Source organism: Macrotis lagotis, chromosome X (genome assembly GCF_037893015.1).
Source record: "Macrotis lagotis isolate mMagLag1 chromosome X, bilby.v1.9.chrom.fasta, whole genome shotgun sequence".
In the NCBI taxonomy this organism is placed as follows: domain Eukaryota; kingdom Metazoa; phylum Chordata; class Mammalia; order Peramelemorphia; family Peramelidae; genus Macrotis; species Macrotis lagotis.
The window spans coordinates 204,743,339-204,770,050 of NC_133666.1; the positions used below are offsets into that span (position 1 = coordinate 204,743,339).

A 26,712-nucleotide genomic window follows, 5' to 3' on the forward strand; every position below is an offset into this window, starting at 1 on the left:
AAGTTAAGAGACTTGTCCAAGCTCATCCAGTCAATATATATCAGACTCAGTATTGGAACACAAGTCTTGAGGTTTGAGGTGGTCCTTATTCATTATTACACATCTCTCATTCATTATTTATATCTATGGGTGTGTTTGCATAATGTATAAAATTCATAAACATATATGTATATGAATATATATATGTTTGAGTACTATACAAATGTACAAAATAAATACCTGTATAAATATTGAAGTGCAGATAATATTTGATAAATGATACAAAATGAACAATGAAAGTTTAATTTAGTCAATTATCAACAAATGTGATAATTTTCTTGTATTACTTTATGAAATCTACTAGATATCTCTTTGACATTAAAAAATTTTATTTGCCACCATACTCTTTTATTCCTTTAGAGATTAAGAATCTCACAAAGGGTCAAAGGAGATGAATAGACAGTTTTCAAATGAAGAAATTAAAGCTATATATTATATGAAAAATCCTCAAAATCATTTTTTGATTAGAGAAATGCAAATTAAAACAACTATGAGGTATCACCTCACAGCCATCAGATTGACTAAGAGCACAAAAAGGAAAAATGATTAATGTTGAAGAGGTTGTGGGAGGATTAGGACATTAATGTATTGCTGGTGGAGTTGTGAACTGATTTAACAATTCTGGAGAGCAATATGGAACTATGCCCAAAAAGCAATAAAACTGATCATACACTCTGATCCAGCCATTCCAATTCTAGGTCTATACCTAGAAGAAAGTTCCACATGTTCCAAAATATTCACAGAAGCTCTTTTTGTAGTTGCGAAGAACTGGAAATTGAGGGGATTCTCATCAATTGGGGAATGGTTGAGCAAATTATGGTATATGAATATGTTCCATAAGAAACCATAAAAGGTTGGACTCTTGAGAAGCATGAAATGAATTACAGGATCTGATGTTGAGCAGAAGGGAGCAGAACCAAAAGAACATTGTACATATTAACAACATTGTGAGTTGATCAGCCTTGATAGATGTAGCTCCTCTCAGCAGTTCAGAGAACTAGGACAACCTTATTAGATTGGCTATGGACTATGCTATCCTCATCCAGGGGAAGAAAAGCAAAACAAAAAAAAATCCCTTTAAAATCTAATGAACATTTTTTAAAAATGCACTTTAAAAAAAATTCTCTTATGTTCTTCTTTCTCTTAATCTTAATTCCTCATACCAAAAATGACTAATCCAAAACATGTTTAACACAAATGTCTATGTACAATTTAAAACCTGATTGTTCACTCCTGAGGGGGGCGGGGGCAGGAAGGGAGAGTGGAAGGAAATTTTGTAACTTAAAAATATCATATGCATATGAATGTTGAAAAGCTTTCATAACATGCAATTAGAAAAATAAAATATCAATTAAAACAAGAATCTCACAAGGGCAAGTACATGATTTTCTTGATTAGTATGAATTTATTTTCACTGAATCCATCTCCTAATCAAAAGTTTGTATTCCAGAGTTTCCTTGTAAGTATTGAAAATTTTATTGATTCTAAAAAAATGTTGCTAAAATAAGAAACAAAAAAAAAGATCCAATAGCAATGCTACTAAAATAGGAAACAAAAACAATCAGTATAAATCATCTATAATGGATTATTACAGTGCTTTTACAAGAAACATTCTCCTTTCATTTATTTATCTATCTATTTATTTATTTCAGTCTTTCTATAAGTGAAATATGTCTCTCTCCTAATAAGATGCTTTTGTTAAATCAGAATTTATTATGCATTTTGGCATTTGTATTTTATTGGCAATGAAGACAAAGTGTTGAAAAAATTCCTGGATGTGGAAATCCGTTGTATTTGAATTGTTGGTACAATGGTAAAATTATTTTTGGATAAATATTCTTTAAGTTTAGAGATGTGTGGGATAAAAATCCACTTAAAAATAGAAACTCCTCTGAGGAAAAAAGAAAGTTTATTTTGGTTTTTCTTGAAAAGGGCACACTCCAAGTCTCACAAAGATAGTAAGATCAAGGAGCTGCCTCAAGGTGACAGTCAAGCAAGATTATATGGCCTAGGGTGATTCTCCCCTCCCTAGCCCTCTCTCTTCCAACCTGATTGGGTAATGTTTTCAGAGTTACAATGTTAACACAAAAAATCTTCCCAGTTACAAAGAGAAGATTAAAGTGTTTTCATAGAACAGTACCTTACCATCCAGATGGTGAGGGTATCAGAATTTTTCTAATGACCTTTTGTTGTCTATCTAAGTGAATTAATGTCTGAGTATTCAAGGACTTTTTAGTACTTATCATCAAATAAGAGAAGGCAGTCTACTGTTCTCTCAGTCTATCATCAAATAGGTGGCTAACTAAAAATGCAGTCTCTGTAGGGAAGTATTCCACTATTTCCCTCCCTAACAGAATCAGGAGGGTGTCTGACTCGGCAGGCAAGACCTCTTTCCCTCTTTCTTCTAAGACTAGTCTAAGAGCAATAGTCTGTCTTTGTTTTAATGGTTTTTAACCCTGAGAGGACTTCAGTAGGAATATTAACTCTTTAGAGGGAATATTCCACTCAATCCCTCCTTTTTTCCATACATATATATATATATATATATATATATATATATATATATATATATATATATATATATGTTTTGGCATCTAAAGTCCTCTCACAATATCTTTGATACTCTCTCAGTTTCTATTATCTCCCTCTCTCTCTCTCTTGCTCTCTCTCTCTCTCTCTCCCGTCCACCTGGGACCTATCTTTTTTATTGGAACCTTGACCAAACAAACCATACACATATCACAGACACAACAGAGGAAGAAGAACTTCTCTGGCTTCACTCTTTTCCCCTGGAGACATTCAATATCTTTCTGTATCTGAAGAGTTATTTATATTTCCAATTCAGATGACTTGTTGAGATCTCCTCGTCTGGTAAAGGAACTACTTAACATAACATCTTATCAGACAGATTCATAATTTCATCATCAGACCATAACATTCTAAAGCTATTGAAATTCACATTTCACATTGATATATACACTTCACTTTAACAAAAATACAACTTCCCTAATTGTTCACTTAATAAGTGAATATGTTGAAAATTATCAAGTTAACTTGAGTTTATAACATTTATATTAGTTGACCATCTTTGTACAAAGAGTGTCCAGCAAGTGACATACAAATAGCCTTAATCTCTTCTTCTTCATTAAAATAATAACTCAAGTATACTTAACTAAAATAAATTATTTTTCTTTCCAAAATGTTTCTTAAGTAAACTATAGGTGATTCTTCTCCTGATATACTTAACCGATTTACATTCCCTTTTGAAAGTATAACTTGAAACTGCTACTGCACAGAAGTGTATCCTGAGATTATATAATCTTCTTTATTCTTCTTACCTAAAAATCCTTTCCCTAGCACAAAATAAACTAAAAGAAAAGAAAATAAGAGAATCTTAATTCTTCTTAAAGTATATAGCTAACAGCAGAGGTTAGCTATATGTTAGTTAGTTAGTTAAAACCACACGTTGGCCTATCTAGCTATTAAACTCCACTTTACCTAAAATTTGTATGTCAGATTGACTTTTAATGATTTACTATAAAGATATAGGACATCAAAGGAAAATTACTTTATAGATATAATTTTGAGTGTCAGTTTCCAGGTAGAGGTCATGTGAATAATGAAATGCCTTAAGTCAAATTTTAGATTTATTTGGTGAGACATTATGTAAATGTCACATTTGGGGAAGTCAAGTCAAAAGGGTCCAACCTGAGGTTGAACTGAAAAGTCACCCCTTCAGCTTTTTCTCCTAATACACCTGTCACCTGTGTGGTGTCCAAACCTCCTTTGAACTTCCAGACTTCAAGAGAGAATTCACTTAACAGTACTTCCTTTGCTGATCATACCTGATGTCAGATACATAACAAAATCCAATTAAAAGTCCCATGATCTAAAAATAGTAATTCCATCTTATTAGATCTCCAAGTGAATCCACTTCCCAAGGACTAAATTCTAATTCTAATCTGGATTGGGGGTGGTCACAATCAATCAGTCCCCTGCCCTACACATATATCACCTATATTTACTCTGAGTTTCTCTGTCATCAGAATACATTAAATAAAGTGACTTTATAAAACATTAAAAAAGCAGTCAAGTTCCCCCACCATCTGGAGTATTCCTTGGCAAACAAAAAAAACTTCTTCGCAAATATGTTTCATAATTCAACTAGAAGGTCTATCTTCCTGGTCGCACTAAATTCTAATCTGCAGACCCATATCCCTTTGTTTGAAAGATGGTATATTAGAGGCCCCTTGGCTAGCCTGCTGTATTACAATAAATAAACACCTCCTTTGGCTGGAAGATATATATATATATATATATATATATATATATATATATATATATATATATACATATATATATATACATACATATATAACCACAAAAATTCAAATATATATATATATATATATATAATATATATTTGGCAAGTTCTTATGCAAACAATTCTCTATAATAAGCCTGTTTAATTATTATTCATGTTTGAAATAAAAATTATTTTCAGAATTCATCCCATTAGAATATTTCTAGATTTAACAAAACAGTAATAAGTGTAACACATTAAGGACTCAATTTCACAAAGCAATCTTTCTATTATTACATTTATAACCGAACCTATAGTTCTAGAGCAAGATCTTACACATCATTTAAAAATTTCAGGGAATCCAGGGGGTCATTACCTTTGATAAATTCCCTCATTATCCCTACAAAGCAATCAATCATTAATTCCAGGTTTGACCACATGACAGTAAAATAGTTTATATGATAACACTCTTCAACAATTTATTCATTGATAAGCCATCTAATTAGGATTACATAATTTTTAATTTTCTAATCATTTTCCAAAGCCCCTCACTTTTATACAACATTATTGGAAAGGGCATCTTGCAATTACACTATCCTTCTGAATCTACATTTAACATGGGGGAAGAAATCTGCAATTTTTACTTCTTTAAAATTTAAACATTAAATCCTTAACCTACATGAAATATAAAGTTTTCATGCTGACATCTTCTCTTAAAGCAAAACAACATGTTTCCTTAAAGTTATCCTTATAATTAAGTATCTTTTACACACAAATGTCTCCTGAATTTGTGCTTTATAAGCTTATTTATGTCTTTTTCCAAATACACTTCTATTTTCAAATAAAAGAAAATAAGATTCTCCAGGAATTTTAGCCTTTTACATATAATTTCAAATGCCCAATGTATACTTTTTTACCCATGGTAGTGTTACATTTACATATATAATAAATAAGCTACATTGATCATAATTTTAAATTCTCAAAAAGTTTTTTAAATCTGTTGTTATACAAAGTTTACCAATTTTTCACTACATATTTCAATTTCATTTATTTTCCCTTTGCTCCCTAGAATTTTACAACACAGAAAAATTCTTAAGACCAGTGATTGCTAAAAATCCATTTTTATGATTACAAGATTTTCTCTACTCTTCTCTCAAATTCCAAAAGTCACATTCAAAAGAGTTTTCTACCAACCAACATTTCTTAATATTGGAACATTTTATGTTATGGGAATTGGATATTCCCCTCAATTTGAGATATTAAAGAAATAGTGTATTAATTCTGTACCTTTACATATTTATCATTACTCACTCACCCCAGATTTTTCCAGATACATGAACTATACCCCAAACATATTTTGAATCAGTGTTTCCTGATTCCATTTGTTTAGTAATTCTAGGGCTTAATTAAGAGCACATACATAACTCACAATCTATCCTGACTGCCAGCCTCCACACCAAGGCATTCTGTCTCTATCTATTCCAGCATTTCCATTAATTCTTTTTCCTCCTGTGACTCTGGAGGTGTCATAAAACATTAAAATAAAAAAAAAACAAACAAACCCCGTATTTGAATTTGAAATCATCTTCCAAGGTCCCCAAAATCCTCAAAATTAATCCTTTTACTTATACAATATCAAGCCTGGTCAAATTTTGTCTACATACTTTAACCAATTTCCATACTTAACAAATGGTTCAAAACCCCCAATTGTCTCTATGCTTCTCTTCTCAGTACTTTCACAACCTCTTACTCAGACTATACAATTTACATTTCCCCTTAATATTCTGTTCCACACTTCTTTTTCATTAACTCTTTTTTTGACTATAATTAATACTGTTCTGAACTGGATATATAAACCACAGACACGTTTGTACTTTCCAGCAAACATTTTCCATTCAAAGGGTTTAATATTGAACACTTCTTGATTTTAACTGGTAAAACTTTTGAGAACGCAAACAGCTACTTAAAAAAAATCTCACAGTCTAATTGGAATATTACTTGCTCCCTTCTTCTGATAGAACAAACCACATAACTTTTCTCATAAGAAGGCAGGTCCAAAATCTTTCCTGGGGGCTCTTCTTTTGTTAGGCTCCCACTTGTTTCATTGCTCTCTGTAATAACTAACATTACCAGAATCTATACTAATAAACTCCTGAAACTATAATTTACCATATCATTCTGGTAAAAAGATTAACTAGTTTCCCTTTTCTGGCATTTCTGTGTAACCAAATTATATACTTTAGAATTAACCTGACTCTCTTGACTTTCTAAGATTTACTTTCCCCAAAACATTTTCAAATTAAAATAACATTTCTTTTTGTGATTTCTTTACTTAACATATTTGGCAATTTTCATTGCCTATTTAACTACAAAATAAGGCCCCTTTTAACACTTATTTTACTAAGTCTTCATGAAACAATTCTCTCTATTATTAATGAGTCCTTTTTCTTAATAAATTCCTTTTTTTTGCTCCTTTTTCTCTTCCAAGGTCAAGAGATATAAACTAAAACAAACAAACAAACAAACGAACAGGCAAGCACCCCAGAGAGAAAAAAGCAGGGAGGGGAAGGAGGGAGAGGAGGAAGAAAGCATTCTAGCAACACAGAATTACAGTAAAAAATGGAGAAGAGAAAAAGCCAACAGTATTTTATCATTTTTGCACTTTTCCCTTTTTACTTTGGATTTCTTCCCATTATTAAGTCTAGACTTTAGAGCTCTCAGCCAGCACTTCTGGAACCTTCTGTCTTCCCCATACGGACTCTAACCACTTGGAATATCCTATGGACTCTAACTGCTTAGACTTCCAGAATCTCTCACTGTAAATTGCTTGGCAGTCCTATGGACTCTAACCTCTTAGACTGGTCCTAAGAATTCTAAGGGCTTGGACTTGCAAATTGCTTGGGATTGTTTCCAACCTTGCCCTTTTCTCTGCCCGAAATGAATACAATCTGCAGATTTGAATTCTTTTTTAGAAAAGATGAGGGTAGGGTCACCCTTCAGAATAGTTTGTAACAAACTCTTGCTTATAAGATTATTTATTATCAGGCCTTACCTGTATCATATATCAAGTACTTTGCTAATTTTGGCCAATTAACACTAAGAAAAGATATGGAGCTATCAGTTAAAAGAAAATGGAGAAATTTTAAATACTGTGGTTAAGTTCACTTACTTTGATAATGTTCTTTCCAAGGGTACATATAGATGCTGAGGTTATCACCTGCAGAGCTAATTAAGTGTTTGGGAGGCTCTGAAGGAAAGTGTGAGAGAGAAGAGGCTATTAGACTGCCCACCAAACTTAAGATAAACAGAGATATTGTGCTGATGTCATTATGCCTATGAAACCTGGACAGCATCACAAAGCCATTGCAGGATATGGAAATACTTCCATTTGAAATTTCTAAGAAAGATTCTGAAGATCACCTGGTAGGATAAGATACCAGGCCATGAGGTCCTTTTTGAAATAAACTGCCAAGCATAATAGGAAGTTCTGAGGAGATTGGAGAGAAAGGGAAAAAATGCTGCTAAAAACATTTAATAGAAAAGGATAAGTATGTTTTTAGCAAAAGCCTGGGTTCACATAATGGGTCTTTTGGAGGTGGTCAGGAAAGTATTTGCCCATTGGAAGATCATTTTATGAAGAAGCATAAATCATGCAAGATAGCATCCAACTTCTTGAGAGGGAATATATGGATTTTGAAGGACTAAAATGGTAGGGGAAACACCAAACTAGAGAGGAGAGTATTATGGCATTAAGAATGGATATTTAAACACCACCTGTATAAAAATATTCATAGTAGCTCTGTTTGTGGTGGTAAAGAATTGGAAATTGAGGGGATGTCCATCAATTGGGGAATGGCTTAATAAACTGTAGTATATGTATGCCATGGAACACTATTATTCTATTAGAAACCAGAAGGGATGGGAATTCAGGGAAGTCGATTTGCATGAACTGATGCTGAGCGAGAAGTGTAGAACAAGAAGAACATTGTATACCCTAACAGCAACTTGGGAGTGATAATCAACCTCAATGGACTTGTTCATACCAACAAGGCAACAATCAGGCACAATTTTGGGTTATCTGCAATGGAGAATGCCATCTGTATCTTGAGAAAGTATTGCAGAGTTTGAACAAAGACCAAAGACTATTACCTTTATTTTTTTTTAACAAAAGGTATCTTATTATGTAATTCTGCTATATCTCATACTTTCAGAAAAGGAATATAGTGAAGTGTTTTCTCCCTAAATATTTAGTGGAGAAAATAAATGAGTAATGTTGGTGGTGGCAAATGTTCTTTAAAACTCTGATAGAATACTCTTGTGAAGATATCAGGACTAAAAGTTTCTTCTCACAGCTCTCAAATACCCTCCACCACCAGCTAGTTTCCTTTTCTTATTTAAGACTTATAATTGGTCTTCTGTTAGTTTCTGTATTTATATTTTGGAAGACATTTCTTATGTTTTATTAACATTTAACTGTGTAGAGGAGGTTTTTACAATTTTCTCTTAACATTATTAAACATTTGAAAGAAGCAGTATTTAGTTTTGGTAATCATTTCTATAATCTTTTTGTTTCCAGTTTACTTCTCCTCTTACTTTTATTATCTTCATTTTTGTGTTTATTCAAGCTTTGTTCCTTTGATGGTTTTCTTTTTTAGTGCATATTGACTTCAATAATATTCTTATTTTCTATTTAATGGATGTTTTTAGGTTTAAAATTTTTCCACTGAGGACCAATTTACTTGCATCCCATAAACTTTAATATTTTATTTCAACATCATTATTTGATTTCACATAATTATTAAATATTTCTATGAATTGTTCCTTTTCATACTCAATATTTAGAATTTTATTATTTTTTGTGTCTCTTTTTGGTGATTTTTGAATAGATTAATATTTCATTGTTTAAGTTTGTAAAAATATGTTTATTTCTTACCTTTTACATTCATTTGTGTCCTACTAATAATTTATGCTGAAAATATCTTTTTTTGCAGTCTTATTTAGAAGACATCATAAATCTTCTACCTATACTGTTTTCTTTTTTTTCTAGTTGTTTTCTTTTTGCAAGGCAGTGGGGTTAAGTGGCTTGCCCAAGACCTCACAACTAGGTAATTATTATATACCTATAATTTTTAAAAATTATTTGTTCAATTCTATATTTTCCTTAGATACTAAGTCATATGGAATATGCCATAATTGATTTATTGTCAAAAATTCCTTAAAGAATAATATAATTTTCTTTTCTTTATCTTTTTGTGTTCTGCATTTTTGTTTTTGTTATCTGCAATAATTACAGTTTCTCCTTTTTTCAGATTCAGTAAATGTTTTACAACTATTGTTCCAGTTTCTCTTTAGTTTTTGTTTGTCTTTCCTTAAGTGTGTTCTTTTAAGGAACAGACAATAGGGATTTATTTTCTTAGCAATTCAATAAAATGAAAGTGAGTTAAGAATTGGATGAGTTCATTCACAAAGTTATTAAAGTTTTATTTTTCTCCCCACATAATTTGTTTGTTTTTTTAAAGGCAATGGGGTTAAGTAACTTGCCCAAAGTCACACAGCTAGGGAATTATTAAATGACAGAGGTCACATTTGAACTCAGGTCCTCCTGACTCCAGGGCCAGTATTCACTGTGCCATCTAGCTACCCCTACATAATTTCAATTTTTCCCCCTCAAAAGCGGGGGGGGGATTTATTATTCCTATTCCTTTTTTTTCATTGTCCACTCTGGTATTTTTTTCTTTATTTAAGGTAACTACATTCCCATAGGCTCTCTTTTCTTTACCATCTCCATTCTGTTTGAGATCTTCTCCCTAGTTTTGGCATTTTAATTTCTTAAATCCTTTTTGTTTCTTCCTTTTTAAAAATTATCCAATTCTTCCTCTTTTTTCTGTTAATTTGTCTCATAAAATCTTGTTCCCTGCCCTTCCATTTCAAATTCTGTCTTTTTTTATTTTCCTTAATTTTTTTCTTTGAACATTATTTCTTTTACAAATTTTCTTTATACTCTTCCATTCTGTTTATTCTGGACATCTTTTTTCTTTTCACTTGTGGTTATATAATTTCTTCTTTGGTTATTATATTACATATGGAATTAAAGGTAACTATTGAGTTCCTTCTTCTAAGGTAATTTCTATGATATTAAATTATCATGGATTATAGATATTATAAAATATAGATATTGCCCCATCTCCTTTTTTCCTTCTGTGCTTCATTTTGAAGTATTATTTTCAGCAGGAGATAGGAGAAATGAGTTGTCCTGTGGTAGAAATTTCCCATGTCCTAATTGAGAAATTCTTTATCATTCATGGGTTGGCTCATGATTATTTTTCCCCCTTTGCCATGAAATTTCTGAGTCCATTCCTTCACTGTTTTCTGGATGCCAGTTGCTCCCCAAAGGCAGGATGCTGTCCATGAAAGCACATCATTCTCTCTGTGGTCTTGTGAAACACCAAATATTATTGCATTATTATATTGTAACCATTTTATGGTCCCAATCTCCTCTCTCTACCATGCCAACAAAAATGCTTTTAACAGGATCTCCTCCAAATACTGAATCTAAGTATTTTTTCTTTACTCCAGTTTGCTCTCTTCTTTTGCCACCTCATCCATTCTCCAGTAGCCCTTCTTCCATGTTTTATCAATGATTTAGTTAGGATACAACACATTCTTTTATATCTTCCCCATTTCTCTTTTTAAAAATAACCTTCCATTTTTCAATTTAATATCAAAACCCCCTGAAAACTGATTTTCCTCCACAGTTGGGATACTGTGAGGCTTAGCCCATGGTGTTTTCATTGGTGTTAGTCTTGTTTCCCCATTCTCACTTATTCTATTGGACAACTAGGTGGCACAGTGAAAAGAGCATGAGTCTTGGAGTCAGAAAAATATGAGTTCAAATTCATGCTCACTCACTTATTAGTTCACACTTGTATTAAAGTGATTTTCCTAAAACCTAATTAAGTCTAATCTTGTCAATAAACTACAGTAGTCTACCCACAATTAAACCCCAAATGCTCTATTCTGTCTTGACAATAAGTGGTTCAAGGAGTGCCATTATATATTTTTATAATTATAATATATTATAACAATTACGATAAAGCTAAGGATACAGGTTTGTGTCTTAATGCTGCTAAGAGGTAAATCATGAAAATAATAAAAATATTATGAAATGGGCAAGCCACTTAACCCCATTTGCCTTGCAAAAAACCTAAAAAAAAACTAAAATATTATGAAAAGCTTAAGAAAGCATTTTGGTGGAGTCATAGTCTCCCAATCCTATTCTCTCACTCTCTTATTTTTTTACAGATTTAGAAGATTTTTATGCTCTTCTAGATGTATATGCTATCCTCACTTTAGCCCAGATCTGATGAGAGTAGAGTTCCAGTGCTACCAGCTCTCTACTACCAACTGATTCTTCTATTGCCTCATTTATATGAATTAATTTTTTTTCTTCTACACAGTTTTGCTTTTTGGAATTACCACATTTTACTCAGCTCTTCCTCAATTTTGTTCTAAAGACTCAGGACAATTTTCTTCATTTCACATTTTATTGGTATCAAGATTCTTTTTTTTAATCATAATTTTCAAGAAATCTATTATGTTTTCTCTTCTTGATCTGTTTTCCAGATTGATTGTTTTCCTTATGAGATATTTCACAATATCTTCTACTTCTTAATTTTTATTTTGTTTTATTATTTTCAGTCTCTTATAATATCATTTGCTTCCTCTTCAAGTAGTTGTTTACTTAGGATGCTGGTTCTCCTTTTCCAGTTGGTTGATTTTCTTTTTCAGAATTTTCTTTTTTTTTCCTAGTTTTTTTTTTCCTCAATCTTTCTTACTTGATTTTTAAAAGTCCTTTCAAATTTCTTTCAATATCACTTTTGGGCCATGTGAACATTTGATGTTTCTTTATTGGGAAGAGCTTTTTTTTTGTTTCAATATTCTCCCCTAAAAAGTAACTCCAGTCTTCTGTATTCCCAGTTAAGTTCTTTCTCCTTTTCTTCTTCATTTAAATGCTGTTTTTGTTTCTGTTTTATAGTTTTTTACAGCTCACTAACATAATCAGCTCTAGATGTAAAGTGTGAGGGTGTTGTCTCCAGTCTCAGAACCTTCTTGTTATTTTTTTGATTTCTGTCCAGGTGCCAACTTCAGCACTCCTTTCTACCTCCAAGTCACAACTAGGGCCCCCATGATTATACTATGCTAGAAATACTCTTGCTCCTTAAAGACCCTTCAGGAATTGTAACTTTCAGTTCTCCACTTTGGTCTGGGAACCAAAACCACTCAGTCCTCCTTTGAGTGCCCATAGCCAGTAAAGTCTCTGCCCTACTTCTGCATTGACTGGGTGACATCTAATTCCTTCTCATTTTCAGCAGCAGACTGGAACCTCTTAGCAACATAGCTGGGCCCAGTATCCCTTGGGAACAGAGGGTTCTTCAATCTTCCTGTGCTCATATGTCTGACATCCTTCCCCCTTCCCCAAACCCACAGACACATACACTATCTGTGAGGTGAGAATTCTTATTGTGTCTGAGGCTACCTCCCAAATCAGCTGCCCCTAAGACTTGTTAGTTGTTTCCACAGGCCATAGTCTGGGGATGATGTTTGCACTTCACTCAGTCCAATCTCTGTCCTAGGGTCTTGTCTCAGTCAGACCACTGCTTTGCCCTATCTCTTGTTTATTTTTCCTACTCTATGTTTGCTCTTAGGCACTATTTTGCTTTGTTTGTGGAGGAAATCTGGAGGTTGATAATGTTCTGACCTACTACATTATCTTCCCATCTAATTTGATCCTTGCAGCAACCCTAAGAGTTAGGTGTTATTACCAATTTTACAAATGAGAAAACTGAGGAAAGTGAGGTTATGATGACAGGAATCACTTAGCTATTAAATGTCTCATATTGGATTTGAATTTAATTCTTTTTGACCCCAGATCCAGTGTTCTATGCACTGTATTACTTAGCTACATAACAAAGAATAAAAAGAATTCTAAAAAAATCCTGGTCCGCCCATTGGTTATCTTTCTGTGGCTATCACTGCTTCAAGCAGAAGAATTTTAAGGAAAGCTCTCATGGTCCCAGCTGCTGATAATCTCCTTTTTCCTTTACATATCTTGCATTTGTTTATCTTCATTTGGATTGTGTATACCTAGCCCAATGTAAGCTTCTTAATGACACATATTGTTTCATAATCAATCAATTAATTAATTTTAATCAATTATTATTAATTATTATTAATATGTGAGTGGGGGGTTTGTAATATTTGTACTAATTGATTAAATATGTTAGAATTTCTCTTTTTTCATAGGGGACCCAGACAATGGAATAGCACAGCTAGTCAATCAGGAGGACTTCTGATGCCCATAGCTACTTAACATACCAACAATCCCAATGAAACTCAACTGGAAGATCATACTAGCTTTGAAATGAATACTGAGCCAGTTAGTGCTTTATAGACATTCAAGTAACAACTCTCTTTTCAAATACTTTCTGTCTATAGGTTATGAGACCAACAACACATTCTGTACTATTGTTTTTTGGTAGATAACCTTATCTCCAGAGACTCCTTTAGTTTTCCTTATGAGGTTCTAGGAATATACTGTTTGTAGAGACATTTCCTTGATTGCTTATCACCAAGAATGCCTTTTGATTTCTGTATCAAAGGTTCTCTACTCTGAGGCCTGGAATTCCTCATTTCCCTTGTTTCCTGGGACTTGGATGCTAGCATCTGCTCAAATTCCTGTCTTTTCTCAATCTTTCCAACTGGGCATTAAACAGGTCAGAACAGACAGGGTTCCAGCTTGCAAGTTTTGTCTTCTCAGGCAATAAAATGAATTTATTATCTGTGTAAACTGTGATTGAACTATGGTTCATTCCAGGTTCCCCTTTTGAGCCCTAGTTTTTCTTTATTAAGCATTTCACAGGGGTTTTTAACATAAGTTGATAAATGTTTAATGAATCAAACTGATTTGACTAAGACAACAATGATGAAAAAAACTGAACAAGACATCTTTATTTGAATTTAAAGAAATGTGAAAAAATGATGGATCATGTCTAATTTCAATGTGATTTTATACAATTTCTGCTTATATATATGAATTTCCTTTCAAACTTATGTCTTTTTTATAATTATATGCTTTTTCTGTTGCTTCTTTAAAGAGTATAACACATTTCTATCAAGAAGCTATTTAAAAGTTAAACATAATATGAATGTTTTTGGTTTCAGATTTCTCACATTCCTCATTTTGCCTAGACCCATCAAAACTGTCCTATAATTAAATAGTGTGCAAAAAGAGTTCTGGTATTCATCTCTTCTCCTGTGGGTCTTCCAGATTCCCAGAGATGACTTAGATAATGGGGTGTTAGGTGCAGAGTGTTAACTTTATCTGCTCAAATTGTAACTTAAATCTACTAGTTTTGAGTGACTTCAAAGTCTCAGAGGTATAGATACCCTAGAGGTTTAAAATCAACTGACAATAGGGAAAAAAGATCTATTGAGTCAACTTTAATGACACATATTAGTGCAATTCATGTTGGCAACAACAATAAAAAAGAATTAGAAAGTGTATTTCTCTTTAAGGAAGAGAATATTTTTCTTGCTGATTGCTTTGAGTAATCACCTATAGCCATTTTTCTGCCAATTGCTCCACTTTTATTCTTCCTCCTCAATTTACCTCAGGTGGTCTGCTGTGTTTGATTTAAAGCTTTCATTATTTTAAATGGGTTTACAAATTAAAGTGAGCTTTCCAAACCAATTCTAGAAAAGAAATAATAATTCTTTTTTTGGTTGTAGTTATCCTTTACAAATAATTTTTAAAAACATATTTCCCTGAAAAGTGATATATTGATATTTAATGGTCCAAGTTTACTATATGTAATTTTAAAGTTTAAAATGCTGGAATTAAGATCTTATCAATAACAAATTTTAACTAACACAAATTGCAGTTCTTGCAAAAATGTTAAAAATTATTTGTAGAGAAAATGAACCAAAGGTTTATACACTTTAATTACAAATTATTTTCATAGCCAGTTAAGGTATGATTAACATTTAAATTAAAAAGTTGTTTAATATTTAAGTAGAAAAATTGTTCCATGTACAACATCAGGTTTAAAAATGAAGCCTTACCAGAATTTTTTCTGAAGTTGTTCTTTATGCTTTAGAAGATGTTCAAGTACTTCATTTAAACGAGGCCTTTGATTCTGTACACAAGACCAAACAACAGTGCAATGCCAAAGAAGGTGACTCACTTCCTGTCTTTTTTTATAAGGCTTCAATTTGTATCTCTGTGATTTAAAGAGGCATGAAAGAACATGTTTAAGGATTCTTTAAATTAAAATTAATAATATTCAGTTTTTAACTCTCAACTAATTTATAATCTATCAAAATTTTCTTAAGTACATATTATAAATAAACTTGCTATATGAAATCAGTCAAATGCAAATTTAGTGCAAAAACGACACTGAAAATTGATGAAGGAAAGGGAACAGATAAGATCCAACACCTACAGCAATTCTAACCATTTACATTTTTATTTTATACAAAAAATAGTTTTGATGGGATGGTTTCTATCACATAATGATTCTAGGCACCCTTTAATCCAACCAAGGAAAAAATACATTACTATTAATTCTTTGATAGCTAGCTATCTATCCATGTAGGGAAAACCAACTAGATGAAAACTTTTCAGATAATTGGGTCAAAGAAGCATGGATTTAAATCAGAAAGAGACCTCAGAAATTATCTACTCCAGTTCCCTCATTTTTGCAGATTAAGAAACTGGGGTTCAGAGAACGTGCTCAGTTGTATCCCAGACTATAAGCAGCAGTGCTAAAATTTGAACCTAGGTTAATTCATTTATGATCCAACATTAATGAGATGCAGTTAGATGGATTACCTATAGTGCTTATACATTAGTATTTCCAATAGTTTGGAAAGACATCGTAAATGGAAGCTCAGACCTGACCCCAATGGATTGTAAACTCTTTGAGGGCAGGGTCATTTTATTTTGTGCATTTGTCTCCAGTGCTTAGTATAGTAACAAATAATAGGTACTTAATTAATATTGATTGGTTTTTATCATTTTTAAAGAAGTTTCATGCCCTAAAATAATTGGCAAAAGAGAAAATAATGACAAAATACCAGAAAAATCATCTAAACCAACATACACTTTCCTATCCTTGCCAAGTAGAGATATATTGGAAGACAAGAGAAACACTGGTTTAGGATCTACACTCTCCTGTGAAAAGATAAAAGATCAGAAATAATATCATCTCAGAAACTAGTGAAAAGCAGTATAAGGGGATCAGGGAATAAACACAAAACTTGGTATGAAATCCAATCATGTCAGATTATCACATGAAAATTTATACATGAAAATAAAGAGAAGATAAGTAGAAATATCTCTATGGTTATTTGTACTGATCATTAAAGACAATAGAATTCCATATTTTGACTCAGTGTCATAGGAAAAAAATAGTTCTAAGAAAAAAAATTAAGGGACAACTAGGTGGTGCAGTGTAATTCAAATTTGACCTCATACACTTAACAATTACCTAGCTGTGTGACCTTGGGCAAGTCACTTAACCCCACTGCCTTGTAAAAATCCAAAAGAAAATTAGAAAAAGAGATAGAAGTCATGTAATACTGAACAAAAAAGGAAGTTAATTTTTAAAAGACCCAGATAACACTTCCAATATTTTCAGTATATCATTTATAAAAAATTTATGAAATTACATAAAGAATCTTATAGTTAGAATGAGAAGAGAGTTACAAACCCATCTGAGTATCAGAGTAAGTATCCTCATTTTCTATTATATTCCAGATTATTAAGGTAAATGACATCAGAATAATAAAAACCTAATTTCTTTGAATATCTTCCTGGTATCAGGTCATATATCACTTCTGACTAATTTGATAGAAAAATATTATATAATAGGACATTCCTTATTGATTGTGAAGAACAGTAATCTAGTTGTTAGTTTAAAGTTTAAACTAGCTCCTAGTTTAAAAATTCTGTATAGTTTAATACACAATTTATAATTTGAGGTATGGACAGGAATACACTGTTTAGAAATCAGGTATCCAAAAAGAAAAAAAAATGTACATTCATCATCATTTCCTTAAGTTTATACAATCTACAAAAACAATAAGACTGCTTTGCAGTCTTTGCTTATTCCAGAGGTCTAAGTGCTCACACTGAAAATTTAGCAATAAACTCTCTTCAGCCTGTTTGAACTGGCTCCAGTACAGCTCTGGCTATTTGTAAATAGAAGAGTTGATAGTTCTTCAAAAATAAGAAATTCAGATAGGATAGTTTTTCCATTATTCCTCTTTGTCAGCTTCAACATTTTAGAATTTAGCTGAGAATGAGGCTATTTGACATATTTCCCCATGTAAAAGCCACACTTTTTTTTTTTGAAAAATTTGGGGTCTAAAAACTGGGAGCATCTTATACAGTGGTTATAGATATTTTTACTTGCATTTCCTACTTTTTTCCACACTTTTCTTTGTGCTCATTGTTTTACATTTGTTACTGGTATATTACCAGTTATGTTTTGTCACATTCCTCCCAGAAATGGCTCAGAAAAGATTTTGATACAGTGATGAATTCAAGTTCAAAATGATCCAATTTGCAAAAATGCATGGAAATTGTACTGCTGAACTTCAGTTTTGTCCTCCTCCAACTGAAAAAATACAGTACAGGACTGGCTATGGGAAGAAGAAACCAGACCAAAAACTCCCCTGCAGAAGGAGGTCATGAGAGGCAAGTCAGTCAAATGACCCGAGTGAGAGAGGAGATTGAAGAGATGGAATGAACAGGAAAGGGCAAGTGGAATTCCTGTATCGACAAAGATAGTTCAGCAAGAGATGAGAAGAATTGCTGATGAAAAAGAAATGACTTATTTCAGAGGAAGACAATTGATGCTTCAAGTTCATTAAACGGAATGGACTAAGCATGAAATGGAATGATCCACACACCAGACTTGCCCAGGGCGTGCTTATGGTTAACCACAGACCAGAGCACAGGCAGAAGATTATCAGATCCTCTCCTAAGACAGGGATTCATCATCAAACATAGATAAGGATGAGCTAAAGGGAGGGAGTTTTGACAGTGATGAGGAGTTGTATAAATTTTATGATAAATAAAATTTGAGTTGAATAACTTTATGTATTACATTTTTTTCAAATTTAAGGCCCCCAAATTAAGGTATATCTTATGCATGCAGAAAAACAGTATTTACGTTGATTTCTTCCATTTTACTGTGGGATTTTCTTATGTTTCCTTTCATAAGTTCCTCCCAAAAGATCATACAAATGTGTTGAGCAGATAGATGGCACAGTGGATAGAATGCTGGGCTTTGATTGAGGAAGATTCATTTTCCTGAATTCAAATCTGTCCTCAGAGGCTTATTAGTTGTGTGATCCTGGGCAAGTCACTTAACCTTTTGCCACAGTTCCTCCTCTATTAATAAGCTGGAGAAGGAAATAGCAAATCACTCCATTATCTTTACCCCCAAAACCCCCAATGGAACCACAGAAATAATAAAGCGTAGATATATTAGTTATTAAAATTAAATCAATAGTTTCAGGTATAATTATGTAGTGATTAGTTGTCAAGTTTCACAACCTAATTGAGGATATAACATGCAAATATATATTTGCAAACATGTTTTATGCAAGATAAACAGGAAATAACAGAGGGAAGATATTAGAATTAAACTGAATTGGGAAAGTCTTCCTGTAGAGGGTGGTATTTTAGTAGTGAATGAAGAAAGCAAGAGGAGCCAGGAGGTAGAGACTAGGAGGAAGAATATCCCAGAACTGGGAAATAAAGTGTCTTGTTCAAGGAACAATAAGGACAGTGTCCCTGGATAGAAGAGTACATGACACGTGTAAATGGATAGAGCACCAACAAGTCAGGAGGAGCTGAGTTCATATCTGGCCTCAGACACTGCCAAACTGTGTGACCCTGGGGCAAGTCACTTAATCCCAATACATTGCAAAAATTAAAATCTAAAAAAAAAGATAGTTCAATGTCAAACTAAGATTTTTGCAGTCTCATTTGCCTTGCCATCACTTTGATGCTTTATTGAATTGATTTTACTTATAATAGACAAACATCCTATTCTGTTATATTTTATAAATAAGTTTAAATGTTATATTGATCTTAACTTGTCTTTTATTTGGCAAGAATATCGAATGCTTGGTTGTAGGATGATTTTGTGTTGGTCTTTATATAATGGAAATTTTCTTTCATGGATTAAACTTTTCACAATGTCTATGAAAATGTTATTTTTTTCTTTTACTTTATCCATTTCTTTTTTTTGTTGTCAACTTGAATAGATTAAAGTTGTTTTAATTATCTTCTTCACATCTTTCTCCTTCTAAGTTGATGTAGATATTAACTATGAAGAAAACTGATGAGGAAATTATTCACACATCAATAATCCATCATTTCCTATTTGTTATTACATAATCAATTTATTCTTAGACATGTGATTTCTTCAAAGTTCAACACAACCTGACTTTCTTCCTAAAGGAGGTATTCATGATATATAGTCATTTGTCTTCCATATGGTCAATGAACTTTTTGATATTTTTCATCTCTCAATCCAGAATCATATTTTCCAGCATATTTTTTTAATTTTTTTGCCTATCTTTACATTAAAATAATTGTAAATCACTGACTGATTTAACTTTAAGGAGAACACTTTTAAGTATGTCAAGGAATTTTATATTCACTGCAAAAGATAGATATCAGATGAATTTCACAATTTTTCACAGTAATATTTTGGCTTATATTCATCATCATCATAGGCTAAACAAGGAAAGATGATCAAATAACCCAAGAAATTATGTATCTTGTTATTTTTGAACACATTATACACCCGGCTCTGCTGGTTCTTTTACTTATCTCTCTAAAGAGAAAAGACATCCTCCCATTTTCATGAAAATTAAAAAAAATCTTTTGTAGCATTCTCTATAAATCTAATTAAATTCAGGATCTTCTGTAATGTGTCAACTATACATATATACACATATACATATATATGTATGTATATATATAGAAAGAGATAGTAAGAAAATCATTATTAATATATTTAAGTTTCTTTAGTAGTATATAATTTTATTTGTTAACTAACTTGCTAGTTTTTGGAGGACCATATCAATACTTTAAGTGTAGCAATAGTTAAATTGTCTCCCTAGTTTTCTATCACTTTGTGCCTGTCATTGCAAAAGGGGCTACACATGGCTGAGAACTATTTAGAATTTTTCTTTGTTCCATGGATTGCCATAGATATTAGTGGCTTACTATGATGGGGCTTTCAATATTTAGCTAATCTGATTTTCAGACAGCAGATTGAATATTTCATGGGGATCATCTCGATTCCATTTCCAAAATATTGTTCTCATCATAATTTCTCCTCCCTGTTGCCATTACCTGTATCCTTATGTGCAGACCCTCATTACCACTTCAATAACTTACTAATTGTTTCACACACTCCTCCCACCCCCAACAGAGTCCAATCTTAGTCCCGATACTGTACTAATATTTTTTTATATAGCACTTTTTCTTTTCTGTGGATGAATTTCATCATCACCAAGAAGACTGGTTCTTTGCAGAAAATTATCTAAACTTCATTTCCCAGAAGACTGTAAATAAGTTTGTCACTCAGCAACATTGGCCAATGCATGCTCTGATTGGATGAGGAGAGTAGAATCAAGTGATGTTTTTAATGCTATGAAAGTCTCCCAAGAAATGCTGGGGTAGTGATAAAGGTAGGGGTAGAGGAGAGGAAAAAATGAATAGAAATATAGAAAACTATTATTCTATAAGAAATGATGAGCAGGCAGATCTCAGAAAAACCTGGAAAGACTTACAAGAACTATTGTAAAATGAAGTAAGAAGAACCAGGAGAACATTGTATATACACAGTAACAGCAAATTGTAACATGATCACTACGGATGACTTAATTATTCTCAGAAATCCAAGACAATTCCAAAGGACTCATGATAAAAAATTTATTTATATCCAGAAAATGAACTGATGGAGACTGAATGAAAATTGAAACATATCATTTTGGAGTAGCTAGGTGGAGGAGTGAAAAGAGCACAAGAGGACCTGAGTTCAAATCCATCTCAGAAAATTTATACTTACTTGACTGTGTGATCATGGGCAAGTCATTTAATCTCAATGCATTGCAAAAAAAACCCAAAATAAAATAAATGCTGAAACATACCACTTTCAACTTGTTTGTGTTTTTCCCCTCTTTATCTATTTATCCTTTCACAACAAGACATGAAATATTTTACAATATCAAATTTCTTATCCTTTTAGGGAAGGGGGGTTATAAGGGAGAAAGAAAGGGAGAAAATTTAGAGCTCAGCATTTTCTTTTAATGTCAATATTTTTCTTTACATGTAATTGAAAAAATGAAATATTAAAAAGATATTTTACTAATAAAAAATTAATTGAACAAGTTAAAATAGGCAATGAGGAAAAAATCTATCACTCTTTGTAGATGGTATGGTATACTTAAAGAATTGTAGAGAATCAACTGAAAAAATAGCTTAAGTAATTATCAACTTCAGCAAAGTTGCAGGACATAAAATAAACCCATATAAACAATTAGCATTTCTGTATATTATCAAAAAATTCCAGGAGAAGAGATAGTGAAAGAAATTACAAAATAACTATTGAAAATATAAAATATTTGAAAGTCGACTTGCCAAGAGAAACCCAGGTATTATGAACACAATTGCAGATTATTTTTCACACAAATAATGTCAGCTTGAGAAATATTGTCATGGGAAGATCAAGCCAATATAAAAAGGGCAATTCTGACAAATTAATTTATTTATTCAGTACCATACCAATTCCTGAAGGATTTATAATGAAAAATGCCATCTACTTCTAGAGAGAGAATGTTGAACTGTGAGTGAAGATTTTTTTTTGCTTTATTATTTTTGCTTTTCGGTCTATATTTTCTATTGGAACACAGATAATATGGAAGTGTTTTATGTGACTGCACATATATATAGCTGATATCAAATTGCTTGCCTTCTCAAAGAGAAGTTTGGGGAAGATGAAATAGTATGTGAAATCCAAATTTTTTAAAAAACATGATTATCAAATATTTTATTTTACATGTAATTGAAAAAAATAAAAATTAAATGAAAAAAGAAAATATACCTTTCTGAGTTTTAATCAAGAAGTAAAATGGGGGGGGGCATCTAGGTGGCACAGTGGATAGAGCAATGTCCCTGGAGTTGGGAGTACCTGAGTTCAAATCCAGCCCCAGACACTTAATAATCACCTAACTGTGTGGCCTTGGGCAAGCTACTTAACTCCATTGCCTTGCCAAAACTAAAAAAAAAAAGAAGTAAAATGGGCAGAAGAAATCACAGTGAGTCATTTTTATAATCTATGTAGGCCTAGAGATAGACATCAATGCACAATAAAGACAGAAGCTAATCAGGAGAGTCACTTGAAGCTTTTCAGTAATAAAAACTAAACAAAGTTCTCTCTTTATTTGAGAAATGGGACTTTTATCAGAGAAAACTTTCTATATACTAGGGCAGAAAGAGGTTCCAAAGGCAAGAGAGAAAGATCTTCATTGCACAGAGAGCAGAAACAGATGCTAATCTGAAGTATAATTATTCATTATCTAGATTTAGGTGATGGCTCCAAACTCAGGAGAACACCTGGATCTAGGTGTGGCAGATGAGGAATAGCTTCTGGGACCAGTGCCTTGTAGTGGTGGTGGGTAATCCAGGGCAAGGAGTGGTCTTAACCTGATGCTGTATATTAGGAAAGGAATAGGAACTAAAACTATCAGCAACTGTGTAACATGGCGAGGGTTTCAGATCTAGCCCTCAGTCTAGTCTGAAGTTGGAAATAGAGCTATCCCCAGGAACTAACAAAATTAGATTTAGCATCAATCTATTAGATCTCTAACCAGGATCAAGCCTATAGCTGTATTGTTAGATTCAAACCTAGGACAAAAGCCTTTAACATTCACATAAGGAGATCTAAACCAGACTTTTTGTCCTGGAAAAGATCACAGTGGAGTCCCTAAAATCTTGCAGCCTGATCTATATCTGAGATTCTTTAAGAAACACTTAAAATCTATAGAAAATGGCATCAGGATTCAAGGGAACACTAAACAAGACCAAGTACCACCTAAACATTCCTACAGAAATGCAACAAAGCCTAGCTGTAACACAGTCTGAAGTCTAGAAGTAAGGCTGGGAGAATGAATGAGTGAAGAGGAAAAAGAATGTATATACAAATATACACATACACAAACACACTATTAAAGAATATTCAAAATTTCAACAAGAAAACTTGAAAGAAATGAAGTCAGATTTTGCTTTTTTAAATTTAATATGATTTTATAAATGAAATGAGAGAGCTCCAGGAAAGAATTGTAAAAGAAATGAAAGCTAGTGGAGTAAAGATTTAAAAGGAAAATCACATCTTGGCACAAAATTTGCAAAACCAAGCAAGAGGTGACTTGAAAATTAAAATGAAACAAATAAGATAATTCTGTGAGAAAACAAGAAATATTCATACAAAGACTGAAATAATATAAGAAAATATAAGATAGTTTCCATCAAATACAAGTAATCTCCAAAACAGTTCAAAGAGAGATTAAAAAAGAACCAATAAACAACCTAAATATGATAATCTAAAAAAGCTTGGAAATAATATTAAAGATATCATGAAAAAATTGCCCCAATTTTTGAGAAACAGTGATAACATAAACCTCCTAAAAGAAACCCCGAAATGAAAGCTCTCAGAATTATTATTTCCAAAAATCAGAATTTCCAGGTTGAATGAAAGATACTGCAAGTTGTTAGCAAAGAAGAATTAGAATATTAATGAATCACGGTTTGGATTACGTAAGATTTAGTAACCATGAAAATAAAGGAAAAGAGAGCTTAGAATCTAATATTCCATAAGGCAAAATATATAAACATATCACCAAGAATAATTATCACCAGCAAAACATTATAAAACTGCAAGGAGGGAAAAAAATATTTTAATGAAATAGAGGATTTATAAATATTCCTGATAAAAAACTGTAGCAGAAAAATTTAAATAAAAATGAGAGTTTAAAATGTTTTAAAAATTAAACAAGAAAGAGGTATTTAAGTTCTAATATGGGGAGATAATATAAGCATTTTCCCAGAAGCCTCATATTATCAAAGAGAGAAATGAAACCAAAGAAAGGTAAGGAATTTTGTTATAGCTTGATAATCGTAAAAAAAGGAAAAGGAAAAAGGAAAGGGAGGTGGGGTAAAGAAGCAACTAGAAAAGAGAAAAGGGAAATAAGGTGAGGAAATAAGAGTATACTTCAATCAATAAACATTAAGCATTTACGTTTGGGGATATGAAAAGACAAGAGACAGTTCCTGTCCATAGGGAGCTTACAGTCTAATACTTGGAGAGAGAGAGCATGAAAACAAGTATATACATAGCAAGAAATTTAAAGGAAAATTGGTGATAAGAGAGGGGAAGGCACGAGAAATTAAGATGGAGTGGGACAGGCTCACTATAGAAAGACAGAATTTCATCTAGAACTTAAAGGAACTACAAAAGTCAGTAGGCAGAAAAGGAGACCATTCCAAGGATGGGGAAAAAGGATGATTGGACCAAGTGGATGGAGTGTCTATTTCATGAAATAGCCAGAAAGTCAGTGTCATGAGATAAAAGCTCACTTAGATGATGGGGTACAAAATGTAAGAAGAATAGAAAAGTAGGTGATTAGGTTATGAAGTACTTTTAAAAATTTTATTTTTATTTTTTAAATTTTTGTACAAGTGATTTTTATACATTACTAAAATATTCTTCTTTAAGAAGAACCATAATACCTTCTCTCCCCCCAAAATATAGACCCTCATGAGAAATAAAAAGAAAGAGGAAAAAAAAGTGCTTCATTCTGTGTTCTGATATCATCACCTCTGTCTCAGGTGGATCACATTCTTGATAAGTCCATCACAAAAGTTACTTTCATATTTTTCCACTGTTGTTTTGCTGATTGTAATTCCCTCTATCTATACCTCCCAACTACCATATATTTTCTCTCTCTTTTCACTCTGTCCCTCTTCTAAAATGTGCTGTAGGGTAACTGAGTAGCACAGTGGACTGATCATCAGCCCTAGGGCCAAGAGGCCCCAAGCCCACATACCACCCCTGAGACCCAGCAACCACCCAGTCCTGTGGTCACAGACAATCCCTTGCAAGAAGTAAAAAAGAAAATGTGTTATATCTGACTATTCTCTCCTAGATCTACCCTCTCCTCTATAACCCAAATCCCCCTTCCCCCTTTCCCCCTTCTCTTCTTTTTACTCTAGATGTCTATATCCTGTTGAGTGTGTATGCTGTTTCCTCTCTGAGCCATTTCTGATGAGAGCAAAGGTCCCCTCAGTCTCCTTTATCTTCCCCTTTCCAAATCATTGCATTAGCTCTTTGCAAAAAAAAAAAAAGTCTTTTATATGAGATGTCTTAGCCTATTCCACCTCTCCTTTCTCTTACTCCTAGTACATTTCCCTTTCACTCATTGACTCCATTTTTACAATATATTAAATCTTCAAATTCAGCTCTCTCTTGTGCTTCATCTATAAAATCTCTTTCTACCTGCTTTATTTAATGAGAAGTTTCCTATGAGTACTATCAATATCATTTTTCTATGCAGGAATACCTGAAGTTCATCATCCTTAAGTCCCTCATACTTTACCTTTCTCCTCCACTCTCTATGCTTCATCTGAGTCCTGTATTTGAAGGTCAAACTTTCTGTTCAGCTCTGGTTGTTTCAACAGGAACATTTGAAATTCCCCTGTTCATTGAAAAGTCTATCTTTTCCCCTGGAAGAGATTGTTCAGTTTTGCTGGGTAGTTGATTCTCAGTTGCATTCCAAGCTCTTTTGTCTTCTGGAATATTATATTCCAAGCCCTATGAACCTTTAATGTAGATGCTGCTAAGTCCTGTACGATCCTGAATGCAGCACCATGATATTTGAATTGTGTCCTTCTGGCTGCTTGTAATATTTTCTCTTTGACTTGGGAGTTCTGGAAATTGGCTATAATATTCCTGGGGGTTGTTTTTTTATCTTTTTTTCTGGGGGAGATTGATTGGTATAAGTGAATTCTCTCAATTTCTATTTTCCTTCTGCTTCTAGGATATCAGGACAATTTTTCTGTAGGAATTCATTAAAAATGAAGTCAAGCCCCTTTTTCTGATCATGACTTTCAGGTATCTCAATAATTTTTAGATTATCTTTCATGAATCTGTTTTCCAAATAAGTTGTTTTTTTTCAATGAGATGTTTCACATTTTCTTCTAATTTTTCATTCTTTTAGTGTTGAAG

At 32.6% G+C, this 26,712-nt stretch overlaps 1 protein-coding gene across 4 annotated transcripts in view; it reads right to left on the reverse strand.

Annotated features, from left to right (window-relative positions):
• TMEM232 (transmembrane protein 232) overlaps positions 1-26,712 on the reverse strand; it is a 196,505-nt gene that overhangs the window by 117,979 nt on the left and 51,814 nt on the right. For all 4 annotated transcript variants that reach the window (XM_074202033.1, XM_074202034.1, XM_074202035.1 and 1 more), the window contains one exon: positions 15,464-15,621. In XM_074202033.1, the coding sequence (XP_074058134.1) occupies positions 15,464-15,621 (158 nt within the window). The remainder of the gene's footprint in view (positions 1-15,463; positions 15,622-26,712) is intronic.